The sequence below is a fragment of the Plecotus auritus genome (genome assembly GCF_963455305.1).
Source record: "Plecotus auritus genome assembly, chromosome: 1".
Classification (NCBI taxonomy): Eukaryota; Metazoa; Chordata; class Mammalia; order Chiroptera; family Vespertilionidae; genus Plecotus; species Plecotus auritus.
In genome coordinates this window covers 25434851-25462585 of record NC_137770.1, presented here as the reverse complement: position 1 = coordinate 25462585, position 27735 = coordinate 25434851, and the positions used below count along the sequence as shown (strand labels likewise).

Genomic DNA, 27735 nt, shown 5'->3' with positions numbered 1-27735 from the left:
GCTCCTTTACTTTGAATTTATATTAGTTTACACAAACACTCCATCCATGCTTTTGTTCCGGCCCTCCGGTCCAGTTTAAGAACCCATTGTGGCCCTCTAGTCAAAAAGTTTGCCCACCCCTGGTCTGGCCACACCCTTAGAGGTAGTGTTTTGAGATAAAATAAGGGCCATCAAGTTAAACACATACTTGGGTTGCCAGTTTGCTTCCACTCCCAGTCAGGCCCATGTGGGAGGCAACCAGTCGATGTGTCTCTCTCACATTGATCTCTCTCTCTCTCTCTCTCTCTCTCTCTCTCTCTCTCTCTCTCCCTCCCTCCCTCCCTTCCCTCCCTCCCTCCCTCCCTCCCTCCCTCCCTTCCTTTCTTCTTCCCTCCCTCCTTCCTTCTCTCCCTTCCTTCCACTCTCTCAGAAACAAAGCAATGGGGAAAAAACCCCAAACATGCCCCATGTGATATTTGGGGTATATTTATGCTAAAAAGTGATTCATTTTTTTGAAATTCAAATTTAACCAGGTATGTGGTTTGTCTTTGTTTGTTTCTTAAATCTGGCAGCCCACTTAGAGGGAGGAGGTGCAGAAGAGGGTTTGTGCTTGATGTTGCCAAACTATCACAAGAAGAAGAAACTGCCTCCTTCTCTAGTAAAATAGCCCCTCCACCCCCAACCTTCTGAGTTTGGCAGTGCAGGAAGATGGGGCTGGAACCAGATCCTCTGAGGGTCCTACAGAGTTTGGGGTAGGGGAGGTCTTGTGATGGGTATCAGCAGTGGGAGTGGGGTGAAGAAAAAACCTTTCTTCTGCTACCTTCTCTTTGTGCCTCTAGGTCTTGCTTTCCCAGGGCTCTTTCTAATCTCTTTTCAACAGCAGTGATGGTATAATAATTGCCCTGTGAAAAATGCTGCTCCTCTAAAGAATGTCCTTGAAGGGAATACTTTCCCCTGCTCTCCCCAGCCTTGCCTCCAGGGCTTCTGGATACTCTTCCATGCTGGGCACCTAAACCCAGAGCCTCACCGTGTGTCCCGAGGACACCTTCCCTTGGGGCTCTCATGGGCTTTACATGGGCCTAGGGAGGACGCTTTGTGCCCCCTCGAAGATCTTGGCTTAAGAGTGGGTATAGATTGATCCTGGAAGATGGCTGCCGACGAGAAGGCAGACTGCAAGATAGTGTGTGAGTGAGAGAATGAAAGCAGAGTGTGTGGTTGCACGGGAGTGTATATTCGTGGGTGAGGGACAGCTATTCTCCAAGGATCTGTTGGGGATTGCCAGACAGGGATCCCCTGACTGGGCAACCTCCACTGCTGCTGAAATCTCTCCCGGAGCAACTGGCTCTGACATTTAGACCGTGCCATCTTGAAGGGGAGAGTGGCTGTTATCGGAAGCCTACATATCCCGGGAATCTACAACACCACCACCCAGGGAACAGCTGCAAACCCAGGAACACCGGACCTCAAGCAGTGCGAATACATGGACTTGGAGGAGCTCTGCATCTTCTCACGGAAAGGTCAGATTTCACCTAGGACAGTGGTCGGCAAACTCAGTAGTCAACAGAGCCAAATATCAACAGTACAACGATTGAAATTTCTTTTGAGAGCCGAAAACCGACTTCTGCGCATGGGCCATGAAGTTTCAATTGTACTGTATGAGCCCGCACGTGGTATTTTGTGGAAGAGCCACACTCAAGGGGCCAAAGAGCCACATGTGGCTCGTGAGCCACAGTTTGCCGACCACTGGCCTAGGAAAAGGTGAGGTCTGCGATCCAGGCAGGAGAGAGAAACGCGCACAATGGGAGCTAGAGGTCCCCGGGAAGTCTGTGCCCCACAAAATCTGCGGCCATTGGGGCTAGTGTGATCTGTGAATGTGGAAGGGGATCTGCAGGGCTGCTAGCAGAAGGGAACTCTAAAAAGCAATCCAAAGCTGGACTGGGTGCAAAAAGGCAGCCTAAAATTTTAACAGTGTGCCAGCTGCTTAGTGCCAGGGGGGAAAAAAAGACGCATGCACAGAGACATTCAAAGAGTTGTGCGCAGTGCCAGAGGGTAAAAGTCACGAGTTTGCGCACTTACTCTGGCTCTTTTTTTAAATCCTTGCTTTGATTACTAAGCCCAGTACATAGGATCACCCAATTGGGGACACTCTCAGAGACTGCAGGGGGAAGTTGTTTTTTGTGGAACCTGGGTATCAGAGCGGGGAGTAATGATCAGAGAACCAGCTCTGGGGCAGTTCATACTCCCAAACCAGAATTAAGTGCAACAGGGAAAACAAAAATCTAAATATTGGCTAGAGAAGACTTATAGCCCCGGAGGTCAATCCAGAAACACTGCCACCCAGGGGTTGAATCACAAATTGACTCTTGTGTAAACACAAATAAAGGAGTCTAAGAAACAAAGAAATACTGCCTGCTGGAAAATCAGGACTGTGGTTTACAACACAGAGGAGCAGTGGAACACAGGGAACTTCAATACTGTCCTGACTACCGGACAGGAAACAGGCATACCAAACAGAACAGTAGAGGAAGTGAATGACCTTTACTCCTGCACATTTTTATTTTTTCATCTTTTACTTAAGAAAATAATTTTTTAATCTTTTTTCCTTACTTGATTTTACCTTTTTTTAAAATAAATCTTTATTCAGATTATTACAATTATTTCTCCTTTTTTCCCCCATAGCTCCCCTCCACCCATTTCCCACCCCACTTTCTGCCCTTACCTCCCCCCCACTGTCCTTATCCATAGGTGTATGATTTTTGTCCAGTCTCTTCATGAACCCTCCATACCCCTTTCCCCCTGAGAATTATCAGTCCACTCCCTTTCTATGCCCCTAATTCTATTATATTCACCAGATTATTCTGTCCCTCAGGTTTTTAATTCACTTGATTTTTAGGTTCACTTGTTAATAGATATGTATTTGTTGTTCATAATTTTTATCTTTACTTTTTTCTTCTTCCTCTTCTTTAAGAATACCTTTCAGCATTTCATATAATACTGGTTTGGTGGTGATGAACTCCTTTAGCTTTTTCTTGTCTGTGAAACTCTTTATCTGCCCTTCAATTCTGAATGATAGCTTTGCTGGGTAGAGTAATCTTGGTTGTAGGTTCTTGCTATTCATCACATTGAAAATTTCTTGCCACTCCCGTCTGGCCTGCATAGTTTCTGTTGAAAAGTCAGCTGACAGTCATATGGGTGCTCCCTTGTAGGTAACTAACTGTTTTTCTCTTGCTGCTTTTAATATTCTCTCTTTGTCTTTTGCTCTTGGCATTTTAATTATGATGTGTCTTGGTGTGGTCCTCTTTGGATTCCTTTTGTTTGGGGTTCTGTGTGCTTCCTGGACTTGTAAGTCTATTTCTTTCACCAGGTGGGGGAAGTTTTCGGTCATTATTTCTTCAAATAGGTTTTCAGTATCTTGCTCTCTCTCTTCTTCTGGCACCCCCATAATTCTGATGTTGGTACGCTTGAAGTTGTCCCAGAGTCTTCTTACATTATCTTCAACTTTTTGGATTTTTTTTTTTGCTTTTTGCTTTTTCGGTTGAGTGTTTTTTGCTTCTTTGTAATTCAATTCTTTGACTTGATTTTTGTGTTCCTCTTGTCTGTTTTGGGGTCTCTGTATAATATTTTTTATTTCAGTCAGTGTATGTTTAATTTCTAGTTGGTTCTTTTTCATATCTTCCAGGGTCTCGTTATATTTATCGGCCTTTTCTAGGATATTCTTAAAAAGCCTTATAACCGTGGTTTTGAATTCTATATCCAGTCGTTTGTTTTCCTCCATTTCTTTCGTTTGTGATCTGTTTCTTTGACACCGCATTTTCACTGCTTCCCTGAGTTGGTAAGGTAGATATTTGTGCTAGGTTTCCAATATGGCCCAGTGGGTCTGCCTCCCCAGTTAACCTGAGGTGGACACTCTTGGTGCACCCCTTTGTGGACTGTGCGTACAGCCTTGTTGTAATTAAGTCTTTATTGTTGTTGGTATCACTGGGAAGAATTGACCTCCAGGCCAGTTGGCTGTAAGGATCAGCTGTGTCTATGCTGGGAGAAGTTCGGTGCTGGAGACAGCCTTATAGGATTAGACTTGCCAAATTGCAATAGCCTCTGTGCTCAGCCTGGATGGGGTGGAGTCTCAGTCTTGGCTTCCCGTCAGCCTTGCCCTTGCGCGCACGTGCGTGCCTTCAGACCTCCACCTTCCCGGCTCCCGAGTCTCCGCCCGAGAGTCCAGACTCCCCCCACAAGAGCGTGGGTCCCCAGGGGCTCGCCTGGAACTGGGGTTCACTGCAGTCAGAACTGGGGCTCAGTGCAGACAGGAGCCTCTGACTCCCTTCCACTAGGGAAAGCCTGTGGCAACCTCCGCAGCCTTTGTGCGCACTGGCGCGTGCGCGCTTTCAGTCCTCCGCCTTCCCCGGCTCCCGAGTCTCCGCCCGAGAGTCCAGACTCCCCCTGTAAGAGCGTGGGTCCCCAGGGGCTCGCCCGGAACTGGGGTTCAGTGCAGTCAGAACTGGGGTTCAGTGCGGTCGGGGGCTTCCTTCCCCCTTCCGCCAGAGAAAGTCAGCCAGGCTCTCAGCCGCCCTTTCTCTCTGCGCGCACAAAGACCCTTTGCCGTACCTCCAATTCTCCGTGAGCTTTTCTCTTTCCTTCTAGTTGTAGAATTTTCACTCAGCCAGCTTTCCTGTGGTTCTGGATGGTATCCGTTCTGTCTTTTAGTTGTAGTTTTGAAATTGTTGTGCGAGGCAGCAGTTTAGGTGTTTACCTATGCCGCCATCTGGTTTCTCCCCTAGTGATTTTACCTTTTTAATTATTATATTTTTATTTTTAATCAGCATTATTACAACTACTACTTTAGCTTTTTTTTTAAGTGTCATTTTATTTTGTCTTTATTTTATTTTGGGATTAGTGTTCTACATTTTATTTTAATTTTTCCTTTAGCATCATTTTAGTTTATCTCAACTTTACCTTTATGCCAACACTCTCTTCCTCACTTTTCCCCTTTTGTTGTCGTGTTTCTCTTACCCTATTTCTGCTTTAGATTTTCCCTATTCCTTCTTTTTACGCCCTGTTAAAAATTCACCCTATTTATATATCTAATTCCTGATCCCCTGCTCTAAGTCCATACACACCTCTCTCTTCTCTTTCTTCACTATCCAATTCTTTTTTTTCTCTTTGCCCCTTCTTTTGTCTGTTTTTTGTTGTTGTTGTTTTATTGATTTTTTGTTCTCTTTTGGTTTTTGGTTCTAGGTTTTTTTGTTTTATGTTGTTTTGTTTTGTCTTGCTTTCTCTGTCCTATTGTTGTTTGCTTGATTGTTGATTAGATTGGTTATTGTTGTGCTTATTGGTGAGATTTTTACTCTTTTTTTTTGTTTCTGTTTGTTTTTTGTGTCTGTTTTTCCTCTCCTTAATTGTTATTAGTTGTTGTTTGTAGTTTGCATTCATCTCTGGGTGTTTGTTGTGTGCAATTTTTGGGATTAGTGGTTTTTCTATTGGAGTTTTCTCCCCATATAAATAGTCCCCCCTTTTTATTCTCTTTCTTTTCTCTCTTACTTTTTTTCCTTTTCTCAATATCATTTGTGCACTTCTTTTTTTTTTCTTATGCCCTAATTCTCTTTTCTCTGGTGGGCAATCTTTATTTGGGGTTATTAGTAACGCAAATACATTGGTGTTCAGTGCCTTGTGTGTGGTGCCTTGTTGTGTTGTATCTTGTGCCTTTAAATCAATGCAGGAGAGAGAGAACTACATAACCAGATAACTAGAGAAGAGAGATCATGGGGAGACAAAAAAATAGCCCGCATCTGAAAGAAAAGGAGGCATCACCAGAAAAGGGAGTAAATGAAATGGAGACAAGCAATATGTCAGAGTAAGAATTCAGAGAAATGGTCATAAGGTTGCTGAAAAGAATGAAAGACAATTCAACAATATGTGTAAGAACCAAGAGGAAATGAAGAACCAAGGAGAAATGAAAAATGATATTGTTGCTATAAAGAACTCAATAGAAAGCATCAACAGTAGACTAGAAGAAGCAGAGGACTGCATCAGTGAACTGGAAGACAAGGTAGAAAAAAATACCCAAGCAGAGCAGCATATAGGTAAAAAACTTAAAAAACAGGAGGAGAACCTAAGGGAACTTTGGGACAACACGAAACAAAACAACATCCACATAATTGAGACACCAGAAGGAGAGGAAACTGAGCAAGGAATAGAAAACCTGTTTGAAGAAATAATGACAGAAAACTTCCCTGATATAGTGAAGAAAAACATCACACAAATCCAAGAAGCTCACAGAGTCCCAAACAAAATGAACCCCAAAAGAGCGACGCCAAGGCACATTATAATTAAATTGGCAAACACCAATGACAAGTAAGAATATTAAAAGCAGCCAGAGAGAGACAGAAAGTTACCCCACAAAGGATCACCCATCAGACTAGTGACTGATTTCTCAACAGAAACACATCAGGCCAGAAGGGAATGGAATGAAATATAGAAAGTCATGCAAAGGAAGGGTCTGAATCCAAGAATACTGTACCCAGCAAGGCTGTCAATCAAAATTGAGGGGAAAATCAAGAGCTTCACAGACAAAAAAGGACTAAGGGATTTTATTACCACCAAACCAGCAATGCAAGAAATGCTAAAGGGTCTGCTGTAAAAAGAAGAAATAAGCAGCAAAGAAGGAACACAGGCGTAAAGAGTAAAAATGGCGACAAACAAGTACGTATCAATAATAACTTTAAATGTAAATGAATTAAATGCCCCAATTAAAAGACATAGGGTATCTGAGTGGATAAGAAAACATGAACCATATATCTGTGGTCTACAGGAGACCCACCTCAGAACAAAGGACTCACACAGACTGATGGTGAAGGGATGGAAAAAGGTTTTTCAGGCTAATGGAAATGAAAAAAAAGCTGGGGTAGCAATACTTATATCTGACAAATTAGATCTCAAAGTGAAGGATATAACAAGAGATAATGAAGGCCACTTTATAATACTAAAGGGAGAAATCCAACAAGAAGAAATAACACTGGTAAACATATATGCATCCAATATAGGAGCATCCAAATACATAAAAAAACTTCTGGAGGATATCAAGGGAGAGATTGACAGCAATTCAGTCATAGTAGGGGACTTTAATACCCCACTATCACCATTGGACAAATCCTTTAAACAAAAACAGCAAAGAAACATCAATCCTAAATGACTCACTAGATCAGATGGAATTAATTGACATCGTCAGAACATTTCACCCCAAAGCCACAGAATATACATTCTTCTCAAGTGCACATGGGTCATTTTCAAAGATAGACCATATATTGGGTCACAGACAAATTCTCTTCAAATTCAAGAAGATAGAAATCATATCAAGCATCTTCTCAGATCACAATGGCATAAAACTAGAAATCAACTACAATAAAAAATAAAAATAAAAATAAATAAAACACTTGGAGACTAAATAGCATGCTATTAAACAATGACTGGGTTACCAGAGAGATCAAAGAAGAAATAAAAAGCATCATGGCAACAAACGACAATGAAAACACAACAATCCAAAATCTATGGGACACAATAAAAGCAGCCTTGAGAGGGAAGTTCATAGCTCTACAAGCCTACAGCAAAAAACAAGAAACAATGGTAATAAACTACCTAACCCTACAACTCAAAGAGTTAGAAAGAGAAAAACAAGAAAAGCCCAGCGTTAGCAGAAGGAAGGAAATAATAAAGATCAGAGTAGAGATAAATGAAATAGAGACCAAAACAAAAACAATACATAAGATCAACAAAACCAAGAGCTGGTTCTTTGAAAGGATAAACAAGATGGATGAACCCCTAGCCAGGATCACCAAGAAGCAAAGAGAGAGGACCCAAATAAACAAAATCAGAAATGAAAGAGGTGAAATAACAACTGATCCCACAGAAATATGAAACAAACGATTATGAAAAAACACTATGAACAACTCTATTCCAACAAAATGGACAACCTAGATGAAATGGACATATTCCTAGAAAAATACAAGCTCCCAAAACTCAACCAAGAAGAATAAAAAAACCTGAATAGGCCAATAACTACCGAAGAAATTGAAACAACGATAAAAAATCTAGCAAACAAAAGCCCTGGTCTGGACGGCTTTACAGGGAAATTCTACCAAGCATTCAAAGAAGAACTAAAACCTATCCTCCTAAGACTATTCCAAAAAATTCAATAGGAAGGCACACTTCTAAGCTCTTTCTATGAAGCCAGCATTAGCCTAATCCCAAAATCAGATAAAGACACCACAATAAAAAAGAACTACAGGCCATTATCCTTGATGAACATAGATGCTAAAATCCTCAACAAAATTCTAGCAAATCGAATTCAGCAATACATTAGAAAGATCATACACCATGCTCAAGTGGGATTTATACTGGGGATGCAAGGATGGTACAATATCTGCAAATTAATAAATGTGATGCATCACATAAACAAACTGAGATACAAAAATCACATAATCATATCAATTGATGCAGAAAAAGCATTTGACAAAATCTAACACCCTTTCTTGATAAAAACTGTCAGCAAAGTGGGAATAGAAGGATCTTACCTCAACATAATGAAAGCCCTACATGACAAAGCTACAGCCAACATCATACTCAATGGGCAAAAACTAAACTCATTTCCCCTAAGAACAGGAACAAGACAAGGATGCCCACTTTCACCACTCCTGTTCAACATAGTATTAGAAGTACTAGCCATAGCAATCAGACAAGAAGAAGAAATAAAAGGCATCCAAATTGGAAAAGAAGAAGTAAAACTGACCTTATTCGCAGATGACATGATACTATACATAGAAAACCCCAAAGACTCCATCAAAAAACTACTAGACCTAATAAATGAATTTGGCAATGTAGCAGGATACAAAATTAATGCCCAGAAATCTATGGCCTTTTTATACAGCAATAATGAACTCACAGAAGATAAATTAAAAAAACAATCCCATTTACCATTGCACCAAAAAAATTAAGATACCTAGAAATAAACTTAACCAAGGACGTAAAAGACCTGTACTTAGAAAACTACAGGACATTGAAAAAAGAGATAGAGGAAGACATAAACAAATGGAAGAACATACCATGTTCACGGATTGGTAGAATCAACATCATTAAAATGTCCATACTACCTAAAGCAATCTATAGATTCAATGCAATACCTATTAAAATACCAATGGCATATTTCAAAGATCTAGAACTAACTCTCCAAAAATTCATCTGGAACAAAAAAAGACCCCGAATAGCCACAGTTATCCTGACAAAGAAGAACTAAGTTGGAGGGATCACGATACCAGACATTAAGCTATATTACCAAGCCACGGTTCTCAAAACTGCCTGATACTGGCACAAGAACAGACATATAGACCAATGGAATAGATTAGAGGACCCAGAAATGGACCCAAGCCATTATACTCAATTAATTTTTGACAAAGGAGGCAAGAGCATACAATGGAGTCAAAACAGCCTCTTTAATAAATCGTGCTGGGAAATTTGGTCAGATACATGCAAAAAAATTAAATTAGATCACCAACTTACACCATACACAAAAACAAACTCAAAATGGCTAAAGGACTTGAATGTAAGATGGGAAACGATAAAAATCCTACAAGACTCCATAGGAGGCAAAATTGCAGACATATGTCGTAGCAATATCTTTACAGACACAGATCCTAGAGCAAGAGAGACTAAGGAGTAAATAAACAAATGGGACTACATCAAAACAAAAAGCTTCTGCACAGCAAGAGAAACCATCAGCAAAACAACAAGAAAGCCCACTGCATGGGAGAACATATTTGCCAATGTTATCTCCGATAAGGGTTTAATCTCCAACATTATAGGGAACTCATACAACTTAACAAAAGAAAGATAAACAACCCAATCAAAAAATGGGCAATCTTTCTCTCCCCCTCTCCCTCTCTCTCTCTCATTCTCTCCCTCTCTCCCTCTCCCTCCTTCTCCTTTCCTCTCTCTCTTTCTCTAAAAATCTCCCTCCACCCCCCGCAAATAAACCACACAAGGGTTTAGTACAAGAAGGAGAAAAGGGAAATGAACACAGAGTAAACAGAACGCAGAGATAGGACCTAGGATCAATGTTCTCCAGGTTTGCCTAATGATAGAATTCCCTGGGGTGATCGATTGAATACCTGGAAAGATTTCCATGCCTCTCTCATGGAAATTCTAATCCAGAATTTGAATTTCTGCGTCTGTCCTTGGAAATCTGCTATTAATAAGCATTCTAGGCTATTCTGGTTTGCAGCAGGGTTGAGAACATCCTCACAGTCTTGAAGTCCCTTCCCATCCCTGCTGCCTCCATGTTAACCCCACACCTGAAACCTGGGCCTGGCCATTGATCTTCAGTATTTCCAAGGCCCTTTATATCCAGGTTTTGTTTGTTTCATTGGTTTTTGTTAAAATGTAGATTTCTAGCACCATTCCAGGAGATTCAGCTAGAGTAGGCCCGGGGCAAAGCCCACGTATCTGCACTTTTAGCTCTGAGGACTTCTAATGTCAGTGGTCTCTGGGCCACAGTTTGAAAAAAATGCTCTTGACAAGGAGAGACTCAGAGTGATGATGAGTCCTTTCTGCCTTCCTAAAGACCTCCCTTTTAGGGACTGGTACTTCCTATGGAAATAATACCAGGAATGACCAGGCCTTTCAGGGAAGATCACATTTTCTCATAGGAGTATGGCTCTCACCCAGCAGGCTTAACTTGCTGGAGCTATACATACCCAAATATAGCACCTGTATTCCTGTAAGAGGTACTCACGCACAGGGCAGAGCATGTGTTTCATTCCTGCCTTTCTTGTGTGACACTGAGCCCCTTGGTTTGGGCGGTGGAGTGGACTGGTACTGTTTAACTCTTTCTGGGGAGGGACATCTAAACTAGAGACCGATTCAGAAACCATACATAATATGCTCCTAATTCCCAATTTCTGTAGAAACAGTTGGAAAGAATGGCAGCATCCCAGGGTGAGCCCCATTCCCCTGCCACCCCCCCGCCCCCCGCCACCACCTCTCTTCGCCGCCTTTGAGTGGGGGATCGCTATCGAAAAACCAGACTAATCTAGCTGAGCCAGTGGGTCTCAAACTTGAGCACTATCAGAAGTAGCTGGAGGGCTTGTTGACACACAGATTACAGAACTCCAGAGTGGCTGCTGCAGCAAGTCTGTGGACGTTTCAGGAATGTGCATTTCTAACAAGCTGCCAGCTGCTGATTATCTGGAACTGATTTCCCTAAACCACCGAGTCACCATAAAAGTGCTTGGCTTTAGTAGTGTAGCTCAACCATCTCTCGTGTTTCAGGTGGGATTTTTTGCTCCCAGTCCTCTTGTTCACCGGATTGTCCTGGCAGGGTCTGGGACCTCCAGGCTCTTGACTTGCGCAGGAAAGAATTCAAGAACAAGTCCAAGTGAGAGCGAAAGGAGTTTTCTTTGGGTAGAAAAAGAAGCTAGGATATGGGTTTCTGGAAGCAGGCTCAGGGGATGAGCCTGGGACAGCTGCTGCCGTCTGCTGCTCCCCCAGTCATGAAAGAGGTGAAAGTACACATCCGAGTGGATGTGGGCAAACTTGCCGGTGCGTTGCTCACTGGGTCAGTCAGTTTTTCGGAGTTTATGTTCCCAAGGGTCAGGTTGTTTCTGAACTTCGTGGTGCCAAATTATGACTCCGCCTTTTGGTGGGAGGGGGCAGCGGGGTCTTGTTCCTAATATGGCCTGTTCCGAAAGTGCACTGATGTTTGTCCTTCTCAGTCCCCCTTCTACCTGTGGTGTCATTATAATGATTATATAATGAGCTTTGGGGTCTTTCTCTGGTCAGTTTTTCCTCCATCTTGGATTGATTTGGTTTTAGCCAGGCCTTGTTGTTGACTTCTGTGACCACTACAGGAGTGTCCTGCCATAGCTATCTTCCCTTTGGTTATACCTGGAGCTGGGGGCTCTGATGAGAGGACCTAGTGGCTTATCGACCTGTGATGTCCACTCCTACTTACTCATTTTACTTGTCGAGAGATTTTCCTAACTTCTTTCTATCCTGCCTCACGCCTGGATAATTTTCCTCTATTTCCTGTGGATTTTGCTCTCCTTCTTCATTTCAGGTGAGCCCACACTCAGAGTAGCCATTGCACCTTAAGCTGAGCATGACTTGGAGCATTTTCTTGCCCCTTGCAGAGTGAGGCTCGGACCATAGGCTGAGAGGGGCTGAGAAGTGTGAGGAGCAGGACTAGGGGTTGCTTTCATTCTTCTCCCTGCCCACATTCCACCCCACCAGCCTTTTAAGGAATGTGTCCTTTTGTGGGCCCCCTGAACTCAGGAATGGAATTTCCAAGTGGCTGGGTGTGTGGTGTAAAGATTAGGTGGGTATGCTTGTTGCTTAAGAAGTCCTCAAGAGCCTCAAAGTTGTGTATGAAAATGGGTTCTATGGAAAGTAATCTCACAGTGTGATCTGAACAGCTTTTTTTTTTTAAAATCCTCACCCTTGAACATGTTTGTTTTTTTTATTGATTTTATGTATTGATTTCAGAGATGAAGGGAGAGGAGAGAGAGATAGAAACATCAGTGATGAGAGAGAATCATTGATTGGCTGCCTACTGCACGCTCCCTACTGGGGATCAAGCCCACAACCCAGGCATGTGCCCTTGACCAGAATCAAACCTGGGACCTTTCAGTCTGCAGGCTGACGCTCTATCCACTGAGCCAAACCAGCTAGGGCTTTTTACTGATTTTAGAGAAAGAGGAAGGAAGAGGCAGAGAGAGAGAGAGAGAGAGAGAGAGAGAGAAAGAGAGGGAGAAACATCGATTAGCCACCTCCCAACCAGGGATCTAACCCACAACCTGAGTATGTGCTCTGACCAGGAATCAAACCACCACCTTTTGGTGTATAAAATGACACTCCAACGAACTGAGCCACACCGGCCAGGGCAGGGCTCTTACAGGGTGATCTGATCACAAATTGCTAACTGGGTAGGTCAGGATGGGTAGTCATGCCCAGGCATATAACTTTAAAAAGAAAATAATCCTATATAATAAAAGGCTAATATGCAAATTGACCGAACGGCAGAACGACCAGTCGTTATGACGTGCACTGACCGCCAGGGGTCAGATGCTCAATGCAGGAGCTGTCCCCTGGTGGTCAGTGTGCTCCAACAGGGGGAGCGCCACTCAGCCAGAAGCTGGGCTCATGGCTAGCGAGTGCAATGGCAGTGGCGGGAGCCTCTCCTGCCTCCGTGGTAGCGCTAAGGATGTCTGACTGCCGGCTTAGGCCCGCTCTGATGGGGAGCCAGCGTAAGCCATCAGCCAGACATCCCCCAAGGGCTCCCGGACTGCGAGAGGGCACAGGCCAGGCTGAGGGACCACCTCCCTCCCTCTGAGTGCATGAATTTTGTGCACAGGGCCTCTAGTTTTATATCTATCTATCTATCTATCTATCTATCTATCTATCTATCTATCTATCTATCTGATTTCAGAGAGGAAGGGAGAGGGAGAGAATGATAGAAATATCAATGATGAAAATCATTGATTGGCCCCTTCCTGCATGCCCCCAACTGGGGATCGAGCCCACAATCCGGGCATGTGCCCTGATCAGGAATCAAACCGTGACCTCCTGGTTCATAGGCTGACACTCAACCTCTGAGCCACACTAGCCAGGTGGCATGTAACTTCTTTAGTAAAGGGCTTATCTTTGCCTTCAGCAAGCCCTGCCCATGTTTCTGGGCATCTAAGTTAACATTCCTCTGAAATGCCTCCTTTCAGACTGCTCCTTCTAATATCTGACCAACCTTTCAGACCCCTTTTTCTAAAGTGTGACCACCCTCAAGAGAGCACATAATTTTAACTATCCTGTAATCCAACGCCTGCCTTGCTTTCTCCCACCTTCATGCAATCTTCCTTACGTTCCCTCCTAATCTCACATGCATAAAAGAAACTGCAAACTGTAATTTTCTTAAGCATTTTTCTCAGTCTGTTGAGATCTTGCTTCCAGGCATGTTCTCTGTTTGACTCAAATAAGTTTTTATAAGTCTTCTTGATAGGTTTGGACATTCTTATGTTGACAAGTCCTCATGACCATGGTCTGGCAGTTGTGATGTTCAGTGACACTCCTTGGTTTGTCTACTCACTGTGGCCCTGTGCCCCTCGGGAGGTGGCATTGAAACCTCCTTTCTTGGCCCTGGCCAGTTTGGCTCAGTAGATAGAGCATCAGCCTGTGGACTGAAGGGTCCCAGGTTCGATTCCAGTCAAGGGCATATGCCTGGTTTGTGGGCTCAATCCCCATTGGGGGGGCATGTAGGAGGCAATCAATCAATGATCCTCTCTCATCATTGATGTTTCTATCTCTCTCTCCCTCTCCCTTCCTTTCTGAAATCAAGAAAAAAACAAAAACAAACAAACAAAAAAAACTCCACCTTTGTTGTGTCCCTGAAGCAGGCTACTGGAAGAGGCAGGAATTCAAGGAAATTTTCAGTAACCTGACTGGGATTAAGAAATGGTTAAGAATCAGGTTTTGTTTTTTAATTTACTGATTTTAGAGAGAGAGAGGAAGGGAGGGTGGGAGGTGAGAGAGAGAGAAACATTGATTTGTTTGTTGTTCTACTTATTTATGCATTCCTTGGTTGATTCTTGTATGTGCCCTGACCAGGGATCAAACCCACAACGTTGGTGTATTGGGATGATGCTCTAACCAACTGAGCTACCCGGCCAGGGCAAGAATCAGTTTGATGAGGTGTAAATGAGTGGTTAAGAGCAAGGATTCTAGCCCTGACGTGGTGTGGCTCAGTTGGTTGAGCGTTGTCCCATGCACCAAAAGGTGGCTGGCTCGATTCCTGATCAGAGCACATACCCTGGTGTTGGCTCAATCCCCAGGGTATCCATTGATGATTCTCTCCCTCTTTCACCCTCTCCCTTCCTCTCTCTCAAACCAATAAAAACAAACAAAACAAACAAACAAACAAACAAACCAACAAAAAGAATGAGGACTCTAGAGCCATCCCGTCTGGGTTGAAATCCAGCTCTGCCACTTACTACATGTGTGATTGTGGGGATAGCACACAAAACTCCCTTTCTCATTTTGCATGAGAGTTTGACCTTCATTTCATTTTGTATATCCTTCCTCCGGAACCTGAAAAGGGGAGTGAGTCCGCTGCACTTAGGCAACCTTGCTTATGATAAAAATGACCGCTGTGGTAAAAATGACTACAATTGGACTGGGAGACCTTCTCATATCTGATAAGAAGCCATTCTTTGTGTTTTGCTGAGTACAGCGACTCTTTCACTGTCCTGTCCTGTCCTTTACGGGGACCCTGGAAGCTGTGCGTATGGCATTGTTGCAAGCAGTAGTGGCTCCTGTCAGGTGTTAAACCAGAATGGTTGCCACAGCCACCTTTTCCTGCACCTGAGCCATCACCTTACCGGCCAAGGAGAATGGCTTCTGGATGGCTGGACGCCTGGGGTTCTGTGTACTGGTCCCATTGAAAAGGATCCCTAAGGCTGCTCTGTCAGAGAGCTGTGTCCCTTCTAGGTGGATCTAATGTCAAGTATCAGTGGTAGTCTTATGAGTCTCGATGTTTAGTTAAAACTAAAACATCTCCTGGTGTATTTGATTTTCAACTCTGTGCATTTTTCTCATCTATAAATTGGGGATGATAACACTAGCTGCTTTCAGGGTTGTTGGGTGGATTGTAAGGCGCATAGAACAGTGTCTAGTACACAAGTATGTGCTGCTGCCGTTATCACCATCATCATCATCATCATCATCATCATCATCATCATCATCATCATGAATGTTATTAGGAAGGGAGGGCAGGAGGCCGTTTCTTGTTTGGGTCAATTCTAGTCTCATCTTAGGTACTAAAACTCACTATATGGCTTTGGACAAATGACCTCATTCTCTAAGGACACAGCTTTTTACAGTCTATTCTAGGTTTTCCATTTATTTGTTGAACGAGTCGATGAATTAGAAGAGGCAACTAAATGTTTTTTAGGGTCCTTTCTGGTTTCAAATATAAGGTTTTATGTGGCATTGATTCTGAGAAGAAAGCTGAAGGAGCGACAGGAAAGAGGTGAGAAACCACCTGCAGTGGGAGTGGTGTCAGGGGTCAGAGGTCTGGAGAGGGGACAGGTCATCAGGAAGAGATGGAAGGTGTCCAGTAGTCCCACTTACCTCATAAATCTAGCCAAGGCCTTAAGAAAGGACTGCGGATGATTCTGACGTGGGAGAAATGCTTCCCAGAACCTGTGTTTCTAGGGCAGGCTTAAAGGGACCAGAGAGCCAGGTTGAAATGGCTACATTTGGTTGTTTTAGAGTATTTCTTGGAGAAAAACTGCAGAGTAGCCTCATACTCCCTGGATTTTTCTTCTCTGAGGACACCATTTACAGTGGCAATGAAAATGAGGATTTCCGACCTCCTGACCTGCTGGGGGGAGGAGCTAGCAGTGGCCCCCGCAGAAGACCAGCCCTAATGCTGTGTGTTTCTCCCTCCCTCCCTCCTTAGGTCTGAATACTGGGGCTTTTTATGCCTTGTCCACTCTGCTGAATCGCATGGTGATCTTGAACTATCCGGTAAGGAAGTCCCCTAAGCATGTGGGGCCTGGAGAGAATGAGATTACTGAGTCTGTCTCGGCAGGAGCTGGGGTAGTGGTTAACTCTTGGATCCCCCACTTCTAGGCAGCAGAGTACGGTGGTATGCTTATGGGATTTGGAGGGTCTCAACCCTAGCTCTGGTGGCACTAAACTGTGTGACAAACTAGTTAGTGTCTCTGAGCTCTCGTTCTCTTTTCTGCAAAAGAAGCATAATTACTGAAAGATTATTTTTAGGATTAGAAAGTAAATAATATTGTGTGTGTGTGTGTATGTGTATATTTATATACGTTATATAGACATAGAGCGCATAGCATGTCACCTGACAACAGAGTAAGTAAACATATACATTTGGAGTCACATCTGAAATATTTAATTTGTAAAATATGGGCAAAGTTTAATTTTGCACTCTTAGCTACTCAACTGAAAATATTGTTTAAATGCTTCCAGAATCAGTGAGGACTAGGTGCTGGGAATGGGATACTGATTATCCTGGAGTCAGGAATCCCAGGTTTAACCTTTTTGTGAAAGGACCAGGGTCGCATAGTTACAGAGGTGGTCACTGTTGCTGTGTTCCAGTTTTGGAGTTTGTCAGGTCTGAGTTCAAATCCTAGCTCTGCATTTAATAAATGCCTCATGACCTTGGACTGATAGGTTCATCTCACTGTGCCTCAGTTTATTCACCTGAAAAATGGGGAGTGCTGATTCCTAACCTTATGGTGGGGAATTATGAGAATTAAATGGGAGAATGATGTAAAATCCTTGGCATGGTGCCTGGCTCATAAAAGTAAGGGCTCAAAAATATATAACTATTATTTTACCATTCCTCTTGGCACTAATAGCTCAAAAACACCTAAGTATGGGATATTTGGATATACATATTTCAGTTTACCTATCTGTGAAATGGGAATAATGATAAATAAAACAGTTGCTATAAGGATTACATTTTTTAAAAAAAATCTTCCTCAAAGTGGTTCTAAGGACAGGATTTGGTTCACCCCAGCATCCAGTATCAGGCACCCACATCTGGGGTCACATTTTGTTGGGAGGATTTTCTCCCCGTTGGCAGCCTCTTACAGAGCTGCCCTGATACCTTCTGAGAACTGGCTCTAATGGAGCCGAGTTCCCTCCTTTGCCCCGTCACCTCGTGGTTACTGTGCTCTGCCTGAGCCTTGTCCTGTCGCTGGCTGATCTTTGGGGTTGTGGTTTTCTTTCCCAGGGGGAAGAAGTGAATGCTGGAAGAATAGGCCTGACCATTGTCATTGCGGGAATGTTTGGGGCTATGATCTCCGGTATCTGGCTGGATAGGTCCAAAACCTACAAGTAAGTGACTCTTCCTCTCAGACTGCGAATTGGGGGACTCACCTTTGAAATGACATGTTCATTCAGCAACTCAGCTCCAAAGGTTTCGGTGTGGCAACTGAGTGGTCAAGGGGGTGGTTCACATGGGTCTTCTCTGCGCCTCGTTTTCCTCATTTATAAAACAAGGGAAACAATACCTGCCCTGTGGGGGTCTTAGAGAGATTAGAGGTAAAGGACATGAGGCCGAGCACAGTACCACTCGCCCAGTATGGCTATGCAAGGGACAGGTGGGGGAGAAATAAAAATGAATGTAGAAAAATGTCAGCAGTTGGAAAGTTTATGGAAACCCCAAAGAGTGGGGATGAGAGGGTGAGTCCACTGGCCTTGGACCCCATGGCCTTAACAGTGGTGCTCTGTGCTTACTTTGGTTTGCAGTGCATTATCTTGCAATTGCTTATACTGCACCTCGTTGGTAACTATTGTGATGTGCTTTGGGTCTTAATGCCCAGAGCATTTCTAAGAGCCCAGAGTGTTCTTCTGAAGATTTTAGTGTACGTCAGCCCTGGTTCATCGTCCCATATACCAAAAGGTCTCAGGTTCGCTGAAACCGCATTGGTTCAGTGGATACAGCGTCGGCCTGTGGGCTGAAAGGTCCCAGGTTCGATTCCGGTCAAGGGCATGTACCTTGGTTGCGGGCACATCCCAGTGGGGGGTGTGCAGGAGGCAGCTGATCAATGTTTCTCTCTCATCGATGTTTCTGACTCTCTATCCCTCTCCATTCCTCTCTGTAAAAAATCAATAAAATATATTTAAAAAAAAAAAAAAGTTCTCAGGTTCGATTCCCGGTCAAGGTATATGCTGGTTGGAGCATGTAAGCAATGGATGTTTCTCTCTTTCCTAAAATCAGTGAACACATCCTCAGGTGAGGATAAAAAAAAAAGGTTTTAGTGTATGTCAAACTAATTCAGGATGCTATTAAAAATACACACTGTGGACTCCACCGTCATGGATACCAATTCAGGAGGGAATCTGCATTTGCCTCAATCTGCATTTGTGTCAAATTCCCTCAAATTCAATAGATAGGCTCAGAAAAAAGACTGAATAAAACAGGCACAGCATCCTTCTCTTCTTACTGCATCTTTTTTTAAAGAATGCATTTCTATTGATTTCAGAAAGGAAGGGAAAGGGAGAGAGAGATACAAACATCTATGATGGGAGAGAATCATTGATCGGCTGCCTCCTGCACGCCCCCTATTGGGGATCGAGCCCGCAACCCTGGGCATGTGCCCTTGACCAGAATCAAACCTGGGACCCTTCAGTTCACAGGCCGGTGCTCTATCCACTGAGCCAAACTGGCCAGGGCTACTGCATCTTTCCAGTGCTCTGCATGCATTGGGTGCTCAATTAATGCTGGCCAGCAGGGCAGCTGCCAGGGTTGCCTTGCGCTGGGTCAGGGCGGCATTCTGGGCTGCTTTGACAAGGCCTCCAAAGTTCCCAGTGTCTGGAGGCAACAAGACAGTGGCAGACCTGTTCTCTGCCCCACAAACCCACTTCTGTGCGGCTCTGGTCAGACCAGGTCTCACTGTGGCTGCCCTCGTCAAAGGCCAATTGAGGCCATCCCCAGTGCTGTGGCTGCCTGGCTAAACATGATGAAGGCCCTGGCTTGGCTTAATTAACTGCTGCTGGAACTTGGCTTCCCACTCGTCTCTGTCATCTGTCAATTGCTTGCTTCAGCCTCACATGAGAGCAGTGCTTGCTCAGTGGCAGGAGGAGGAGGAGTTGGAATTTCGCTAAGGCTGGAATGTGGGCAGCAGATGATTCAGATGAAAATACAGTGAAAGGGCTGGAGAGGACACTTCAGAACCTAGATACCACCAGTTCCTTTGCATCATTCGATGCCTAGGTCCTGCAGGCAGCAGGAGCCATTCCCTGAACTACTCTCCAGGGAGAAAGGATGAGCGAAAACTGTGATCCAGTCTTTTTGGTGCCGGTCCATTTCTCCCTGAGACCCTCAGATTAGTCCTGTCCGGTTTGGAGGCTGGAAATGAGGTGGTCAGGTCCGTTTATCTCAGGCTGGGATTACAGATAGTTTTTCTAGATGGATCAGTAGTTTGAGATGAAGCTGTGGTTGAACAAATCTGGTGAAAGATGAGCTGGTGGGGTCAGCGAGAGAGAATGGTGTTCATGAAGTTGCTTCCTGCAGGGTGGGTCCGACTAGATGAGGGGAGCAGGGCGGAGCAAGGACAAAGCTCCTCTATCCACAGCAGCTTTGAAGTGCTGGGTGGGAGGAGCATCCTCCATAGGCTCTGGCCTTGAGCTTTTCCAAAGCTGCAACCACATTGAGTATTCGTATCCTCTGTGCAATAGAGGAAAGGGCGCAGAGTTCCAATCCCAGCTTCGGGTTCAAGTCCCAACTCTGCATTTGTTCAACAGGTTACTTTAGAGTAGTAACCGAACTAGCTTGAGCCTCCATTTTCTTGTTTGTGAAAGTAGGGATAGTCATACATGTCTCTCATGGCTTTTATAATGTTTGAGTGAGATAATAAATGAATGTAAAATGCTTTAGAGAATCCCTGCCACCCAAGAGCTATAGGTATTAGTTTGACATTTCCACATAGTATACATCCTCAGATGCCCCCACCAGGTTTCTGGCTTCAGGGGAGATGTGTGAAGGCTTTAAACTTGCATCATCTGAGACCTGATGTTCAGGGCAGGAGGGAAGAGGTGTATGCAGAGCTGGTCCCCTGCCATAAGTAGGGCAAGGAGAGGAAAGCAGGTCTGAGCAGGAGTCAGGGCCCCAGCAGAGTCCAGAGTGGGTGCCATGGGAGAAGTGTGGGGAGGTGCACAAACTGGGTGAGCCTGCAACAGACCAGCTCATTGCTGATGTCCTTCTGAGGGGACTGACACGGGGAAATGTGACAGGGAGTGGGCGGAGTTTTCTCACGTGGGCGTCACACACTTAGTTCAGGGCTGGAGAATGTTCTCTGTTAGTTCCTGCTGTCTGGAGTAATTCAGATTCAGCAGGAAAACCCGTGCAACTGGCAGCAGGAAGACTGTAGAGATGACAGAGAGACTAAAAGTTAGGTCACTTCTCAGCATTGTTGCGGGATCCTGGGGTGAAGTAGACATGCAGAGTGGGGTGGCTTCCGGGGGAGTCCTGCACGCTGGTGTTCCTCCTGTTTGTTTGCTTTTGGTGGGGGACGAGGAGAGGAAAGGGCTGTACCCTTCTTGCTGTGGGCAGGAACTGACAAGTCAAAGTGCATTTTGGTGTTGAGAGGGGTCTGCAGGAGGAGAACACACATGCAGCAAGATGGCTTCATACACTCCTGGTCTTACCCTTAGTAGCAGTGACCACATACAATTAAGTAATTATCGGTGTGATTATTGGTTCAGTGTCCTATGAGAGCAGATGTTTCAGCACACAGCAGAGGGCTGAACACAGAGCAGGTGCCTGATAGATACTGGTAGAATGAATGAATGACCGAACAAACAAATGATCCTATTAAAGCCCGAAATGTATGAGTCCACCTTTTTGTCTCTGCTTGTAGGGAGACAACCCTGGTGGTGTATGTCATGACTCTGGTGGGCATGGTGGTGTACACTTTGACCTTGAGCCTCCAGCATCTGTGGGTAGTGTTCATCACCGCTGGCACCATGGGGTAAGTTTCACCTCTAACATGTTTAACCAGAAAGCACCATCCCATGGCTCCTAGAGCTGCTGACATCCTACAATGTAATACGGATCCCTTTGCTGTCATCTCACTGACCTGTGTGGAGATGTGGAAATGGTGCCCAGAGGTCTTGTTTTTTTTGTTTCTTTGTTTGTTTTGTTTTTTGGTAACACTTCAAAAGGCTGCCTGGGGCTTCCAGACCCACCCTATTGGGATGCACTGTATTCTTTATAGACTTGGGAGGTTAGGAAATGTGTAGAGTCTTTTTTTAGCTCTGCCTCGGACAACGTGGGTCCTGGAAAGTCTGGGTCCTGGTCTTAGTTCTGCTGTGGACTATCTATTAGTCCACAGGCATGTCACTTAGCCACTCTGAGCCCCTGTCTCCTCATGTGTAAATGAAGATGAGTGGCCTGCCTTGTAGAGTTGCTGGAGGATTGAGAGAGATAACAGATGTGAAAGCAGCAAAAAGTGTGGTGCAGATATAAGGCATTAGAATTGAAAATTTCTAGACCTGTTGTATGAGAAAGCATACCTCTTACACAGGGCTCTCTGCTCAGCTTCACCTCCCCATTATTTACTGTGGGCAGTACATGAATGTGTGTGTGTGTGTGTGTGTGTGTGTGTGAGAGAGAGAGAGAGAGAGAGAGAGAGAGAGAGAGAGAGAAAGTCAGCTGGTGACTGGTGACTCTGTGGGGAAATAAGGAGGACTTTGAGCTCCTTCTTCCACGTCCCACAGAGTCATGGAGATGCTGTTCTATATCCAAGGACTTCCCACTCCCAGCGTAGGGTCTGTGTACCCACGACACAGAGTCTCTCAGCTGAGGGCTGAGCACCCCAGGCATCCCACCCTCTGTAAATGCTGACCCTGTCTGCCACTGGTGGCTGGATGTAGAAGATTAGCTTTTGAGTACAAAGGCCTCCTGAGTACAAAGCCTACCTATGAACCTCTTCCTGGCCTGCAGGATCTCTCTTTCCTTGGTATGGCCCTCTAGGGGGTGGCCTGATCATTCAAGGGCCCAGCATGTCTTGATGGGTAGAAACAAGGAGGAGGTGGGCTCTCTGTCCTTCTTGTTCTGCAAGTTCTCCATCACCTTCTTTCTGTTGTCTGGCCTTCAGGTTCTTTATGACTGGCTATCTCCCACTGGGATTTGAGTTTGCCGTGGAGCTGACATACCCAGAATCAGAAGGCATATCGTCTGGCCTCCTCAACGTGTCTGCCCAGGTAGGTCTTATTTGGTGGTGGCCCCATAGCAGTGGCTCTTTGTTCCCTGCCCTGCTTGGCGGCCGCAGACATTGCATTATGGCAGCTCAGCTCTACTGTGGGCAAGTTGGCTGGGCCCTTGTTCCCAGTCTTCTTTGTATCTTTCCAGGTATTCGGGATCATCTTCACCATCTCCCAGGGCCAGATAATCGAAAATTACGGCACCATGCCCGGGAACATCTTTCTGTGTGTGTTCCTCGCCCTTGGAGCAGCCCTCACTGGTGAGTTGGGGCGGTTGGGACAAGATAAGGCTCCGGCTGCTCATGGGCTGAGGCAGTTTGGGATCCAGTGTCTTGGTTGACAGTACAGGTCAGGAGTACACATTACATAGATAGGATGGAGGGAAGGGCTTGTCAGGAAATCTGCTCGGGAGGCAATAACATGTTTTGGTGGAATGAGCATGGGCTTTGGAGATAAAAGACCCTTGTTTGAATCCCAGGCTGTGATACTAACCTCCATAGCTGTTTGACCTTGGGTAAGTGGACCAACATCTGGGAGCTTCAGCTTCCTAACTGGTAAAATGGGGATTTGCAAATATCAGGCCACTGTCATTGGCTCCAGGCTTTAACAAGGTGGGCGACAGTGTTCCCCTAGCTCCCTGGAATACCTGATGTAGGTCTGGGATACCTGTGGCGCTTAGGACCATTAGGGCTCCCTCTCTGGGATGAACTTGAACATTAGTCTGCTTGATAACTCTGTGTCTCTGTCGCTCTTCTTTCTCAATCCCATGACCTCAGCACTCATCAAGGCAGATCTACGGAGGCAGAAAGCGAACATGGAATTTCCCGAGAATGTATGTACTGGGAGCTTGCTGGGCTGAAATCTGGGTCGCAGGCTGAGGAAGTGGCAGCATGGGTGGGGGTCAGGGGCGCGGCCTGGGTGGGGGTGGGAGAGCTCCCAGAGCCGACAGATTTCAAGGTGCCTGTGAGACCAGCACAACTCTCACGAACATGGCATCCAGTTTCCTCAGTGGCTGCTTCAGCACTGCTTTTCTGCTGCTGTTTCCCAGGCTCCTCTCCAGCTTCCTTCTCTTTCCCTGTCCTCCCTGCTCTGGTACTCAGAGTATGTCACTGCTATCACAGTCTGCTGAGCAGTGCCCGCCCCTGGACGCTGAGCCTGGGGTCAGTGGCTGTAGAGGAATGGCGGGAGCCTGTCATGGCAGTGGCGACCCCAAGGCCTGGGACTGTCCTGGTATGTGACAGCTGCTCAGGCAGTGCCGTGGGGATCGAAGGACTGGAGCCAGTGGATAGCCAGTCAGGCCCTAACAGGATAAATCAGGAAGCAGGAGCCGATGATGGTGTAAGGAGAGAGAACCAGGAGTGTGATCTGCAATAGGAAAGTGTTCCCCCTCTGTTCTCATCAGCTGGGAATCGTTTTAACCAAAATGTTAGGTATCAAATCTGAGCCAGGATGAAAGGAATTTCAAATCTGAGCAGTAAAAGTGGGATATTTTTAAACAAAAGAACAAAACAAAAAGAAAACCTCCAAAACTTATTACAGAGGTAATACACGCTCTTTATAGAAAAATTAAAAAAATACAAAAGTGTACAAAATTTAAAAATCATCCTGTAATACCATCATCCAAAGGTGAGATGCTGTTTTTTTGTATTGACCTATACATGTCCATATCCCCATATAATATATATGTATATATATCCACATATGTATGTATGTATGTGTGTGTGTGTGTATACACACACACACACACACACACACACACACACACACACACATATTTTGGTTTTAAAACAAAAATGGAATCTTGTCCTATCTGCCTTTTTACATGTTGTGAACACTTAGCTCTCATTAGTCTTTTTTTTTTTTACAGCATACTTTTTTTTTTTTTAAATCCTCACCTGAGGATATTTTTCCATTGATTTTTTTAGAGCGAGTAGAAGGGAAGAAGAGAGGGAGGGAGGGAGGGAGGGAGGGAGGAAGAGTGAGAGGGAGAGACAGAGAGAGTAAGAGAAACATAGATGTGAGAGAGACACATCAATTGGTTGCTTCCTGCATGTGCCCCGACCAGGGCTGGGGATTGAGCCTGCAACTGAGGTATGTGCCCTTGATCGGGAATCAAACCCCTGACCCTTCGGTCTGTGAGCCACACACCAGCTAGGGCTACAACATACTTTCAATGACTGCACCGTGTTCTGTTATGTGGGTAAACCATGATTTGTTTAACAGTTTTCCTGTCCATGGACATTAAGGTTCTTTGCAATTGTTGTTTTAAGTCACCTTGTCCTGGAAGTGGAATCTTTGCACATGCTCTGAAACACAGTGTTTCCTTGAGAAATGGACCAGTGGTCATGTACAATTGAAGGCCTTGATATACACTGAGTGGCCAGATTATTATGATCTCTGAATGCATAATGATCTGGCCACTCAGTGTGTGTGTGTGTGTGTGTGTGTGTGTGTGTGTGTGTGTGTATTTATATTTGAGGCCCAGTGCATGAATTCGTGCATGGGTGGGGTCCAGCCAGCCTGGCCAGGGGGAGGGGACATGAGCGGTTGGCCAGCCTGCCTGCTGGTTGAACTCCTGGTTGAGGGGACAATTTGCATATTAGCCTTTTATTATGTAGGATATATACTGTGTGGCCAGATTATTATGCGTTCAGAGCTCATAATAATCTGGCCACTCAGTGTATATTGCTAAACTGTCCTCCAGAAAGCTTCTCTCAGCAGCACCAATGTGCAGTGCTATGGCAGTCAGTGTATGAGGGCCAACACTGAGTGTTTATCGTTTGAAAACTCCTTGCCAATTTTCTAAGGCAAGAGGGGTATCTGAAAGAGGTATAGTTAATATTTTAAGGATACGTGTTGGCAGATAGATGATAATCTTTCGTACTCTCCTCTTTGCCTTCTGATATCACACTCTAGAGTTGGCAGTAGCATGTGGAGGGAGGAGTTAGGATTAGAAATTCACTGGAGTGACAGGGGAAGCCTTAGGGCAAGAAAGCTGTTCTCTGGACAGATGTGAGGCCCATGGCATTGCCGCTGTGGAGATGGGCTCCCACCTGTGCCACACACAAGGAAACAGGGATTTGGAACACTTTGGTGAGTACAGAATGAGCCTGGGAAAAGGTGCCTGGAAGAACACAGGGTTGATTTCTGGTGAAGAGGTTTCAATTTGGAATATGACATATTGTGCCAAGTCATATGAGGTTTTTGCCATGTTTACTTTATGATGCAAACAAGAAGGAAGTAAAGGTTGCCTATAGTCCTAGCACCCAGAGATAACCTGTAACATTAGCGTCCACTTCTCAGTGTTGTTGTCTATGGGGATCTTGTGCATATTTGGTTTTCTGCTTTGCTTGTTTACTTAATACAGCTTGACAACCTTTCTGCACCTTACATTCTTTTTTATTTTATTTTATTATTTTTTATAATTGTTTGAAGTATTACAAATAGTAGTACATATGTCTCCTTTTTTTTCCCCTTACATTCTTTTTTAAAAAAAATATATTTTTATTGATTTCAGAGAGGAAGGGAGAGGGAGAGAGAGATAGAAACATCAATGATGAGAGAGAATCATTGATTGGCTGCCACCTGCATGCCCCCTATTGGGGATCGAGCCGGCAACGCGGGCATGTGCCCTTGACCGGAATCAAACCTGGGACCCTTCAGTCTACAGGCCAATGCTCTATCCACTGAGTGAAACCAGCTAGGGCGCACCTTACATTCTATAACCTCATATCTACACGCATGTTCATGAGCATGCGCGCACACACACACAACACACACACACTTCCATTTCCTTTTGTTGAATATTTAGGCTGTTCCAATAATTCTCTCTTCTTGCAACCAGATCCTTGTGCATGCGGACCAGGTTTGTCACACAAGGTTGGAGTTGCTGGCTCAGTTCTTCTTTTTGGAGTATTGGAAGTAGCACTGAGTAATAATAGGAGACAAATCTCGTGATGGTTCTCAACTGTCTGTGTCCCTGGATAAGTCACTATGCATCCCTGGACCTCACTTGCATTTGGGCAGCTGGTGTTATGGGAGGTCAGAGTAATGCTGGGCTTGACACCCAAGGAAGCCAGGGCTGCACAGAGCATCCCTTCTCTGAAGCCTGCCATGGTGGTCAGTGTAAGTGAGACCTGCACGTTAGCACACAAATTCATTATCAGAGCCAGGTAAAGACAGGGCACAAAGCAGATCTGGCCAGAACTGCTTTTTCTTTCTAATCTGTGAGATACATCGTTTTGATAAAAAGAGACAGAACTTACAGGATGGGGGTAGGCAGCTGACCTTGACTATGAAAATCTTGGTTTGAGTTTCCATTTTTCTTCTAGTTGAAAGAGTGGCGATGCTTCCATTCCCACTAATCTGTGTTTCTGATTGTGATTTCAAGGCGATGGCTCTAATGGAGGCAGGTGTATGTGTATGTATGTGCACACGTACGTGTGCCAGAGACTGCCTAAATGACTTAAGCTGCCTGAATAAAGCCTTTTTTCTGACTGAGGCTGACCCAGAGCCAAAAGTTAGTGAGACTGAGAATGGGAAGGTTGGATTTCCACAGCTGTTGCCACTGCCATGGACTGGCCCTGAGACACTCCCTGGGGAAGCACCATGAGTCTGATTGACAGGACACTAGCTTGGCCCTGCACACACTCCTCCAGCCCCTGAGTGGTGCAGTGCTATGCTGTGCCCAAGGCCTTCTCCCTAACTACATGAACCCTTGAGCTAAGAAGCAAAGTGCTCCTTGAAAGAGCAAATTCCCAAGGTGGTGGTATGCACCAGGTGTCCCCACAGGATAATTTCCAGGCCGTGTTTAATGCCAAACCCACCTCACAAGTGTGACCCAGAAGACTCTTCTAATCCTGCACCATCTCTCACTGAGAAAGCCAAAGCCAGATCGACTCAAAGCCTCTTTTTCTATGCACAAAGCATATATACTTATTTTTAGTCATTGGGTTTTTATATGCAATTATGCATCCTGCCTGTATA

At 44.9% G+C, this 27735-nt stretch overlaps 1 protein-coding gene across 4 annotated transcripts in view; it reads left to right on the top strand.

The window, feature by feature from the left end:
- The window catches only part of FLVCR2 (FLVCR choline and putative heme transporter 2), a 70348-nt gene that overhangs the window by 40587 nt on the left and 2026 nt on the right, over positions 1-27735 (top strand). For 2 of the 4 annotated variants that reach the window (XM_080661991.1, XM_080661989.1), the window contains 7 exons: positions 16469-16536; positions 17774-17877; positions 21405-21515; positions 22644-22749; positions 22898-23009; positions 23228-23263; positions 23526-23643. In XM_080661991.1, coding sequence (XP_080518117.1) covers positions 16469-16536; positions 17774-17877; positions 21405-21515; positions 22644-22749; positions 22898-23009; positions 23228-23263; positions 23526-23608 — 620 coding nt within the window. In that variant the 3' untranslated portion in view covers positions 23609-23643. The remainder of the gene's footprint in view (positions 1-16468; positions 16537-17773; positions 17878-21404; positions 21516-22643; positions 22750-22897; positions 23010-23227; positions 23264-23525; positions 23644-27735) is intronic. The other 2 variants (XM_080661990.1, XM_080661992.1) reach the window with 1 other exon arrangement.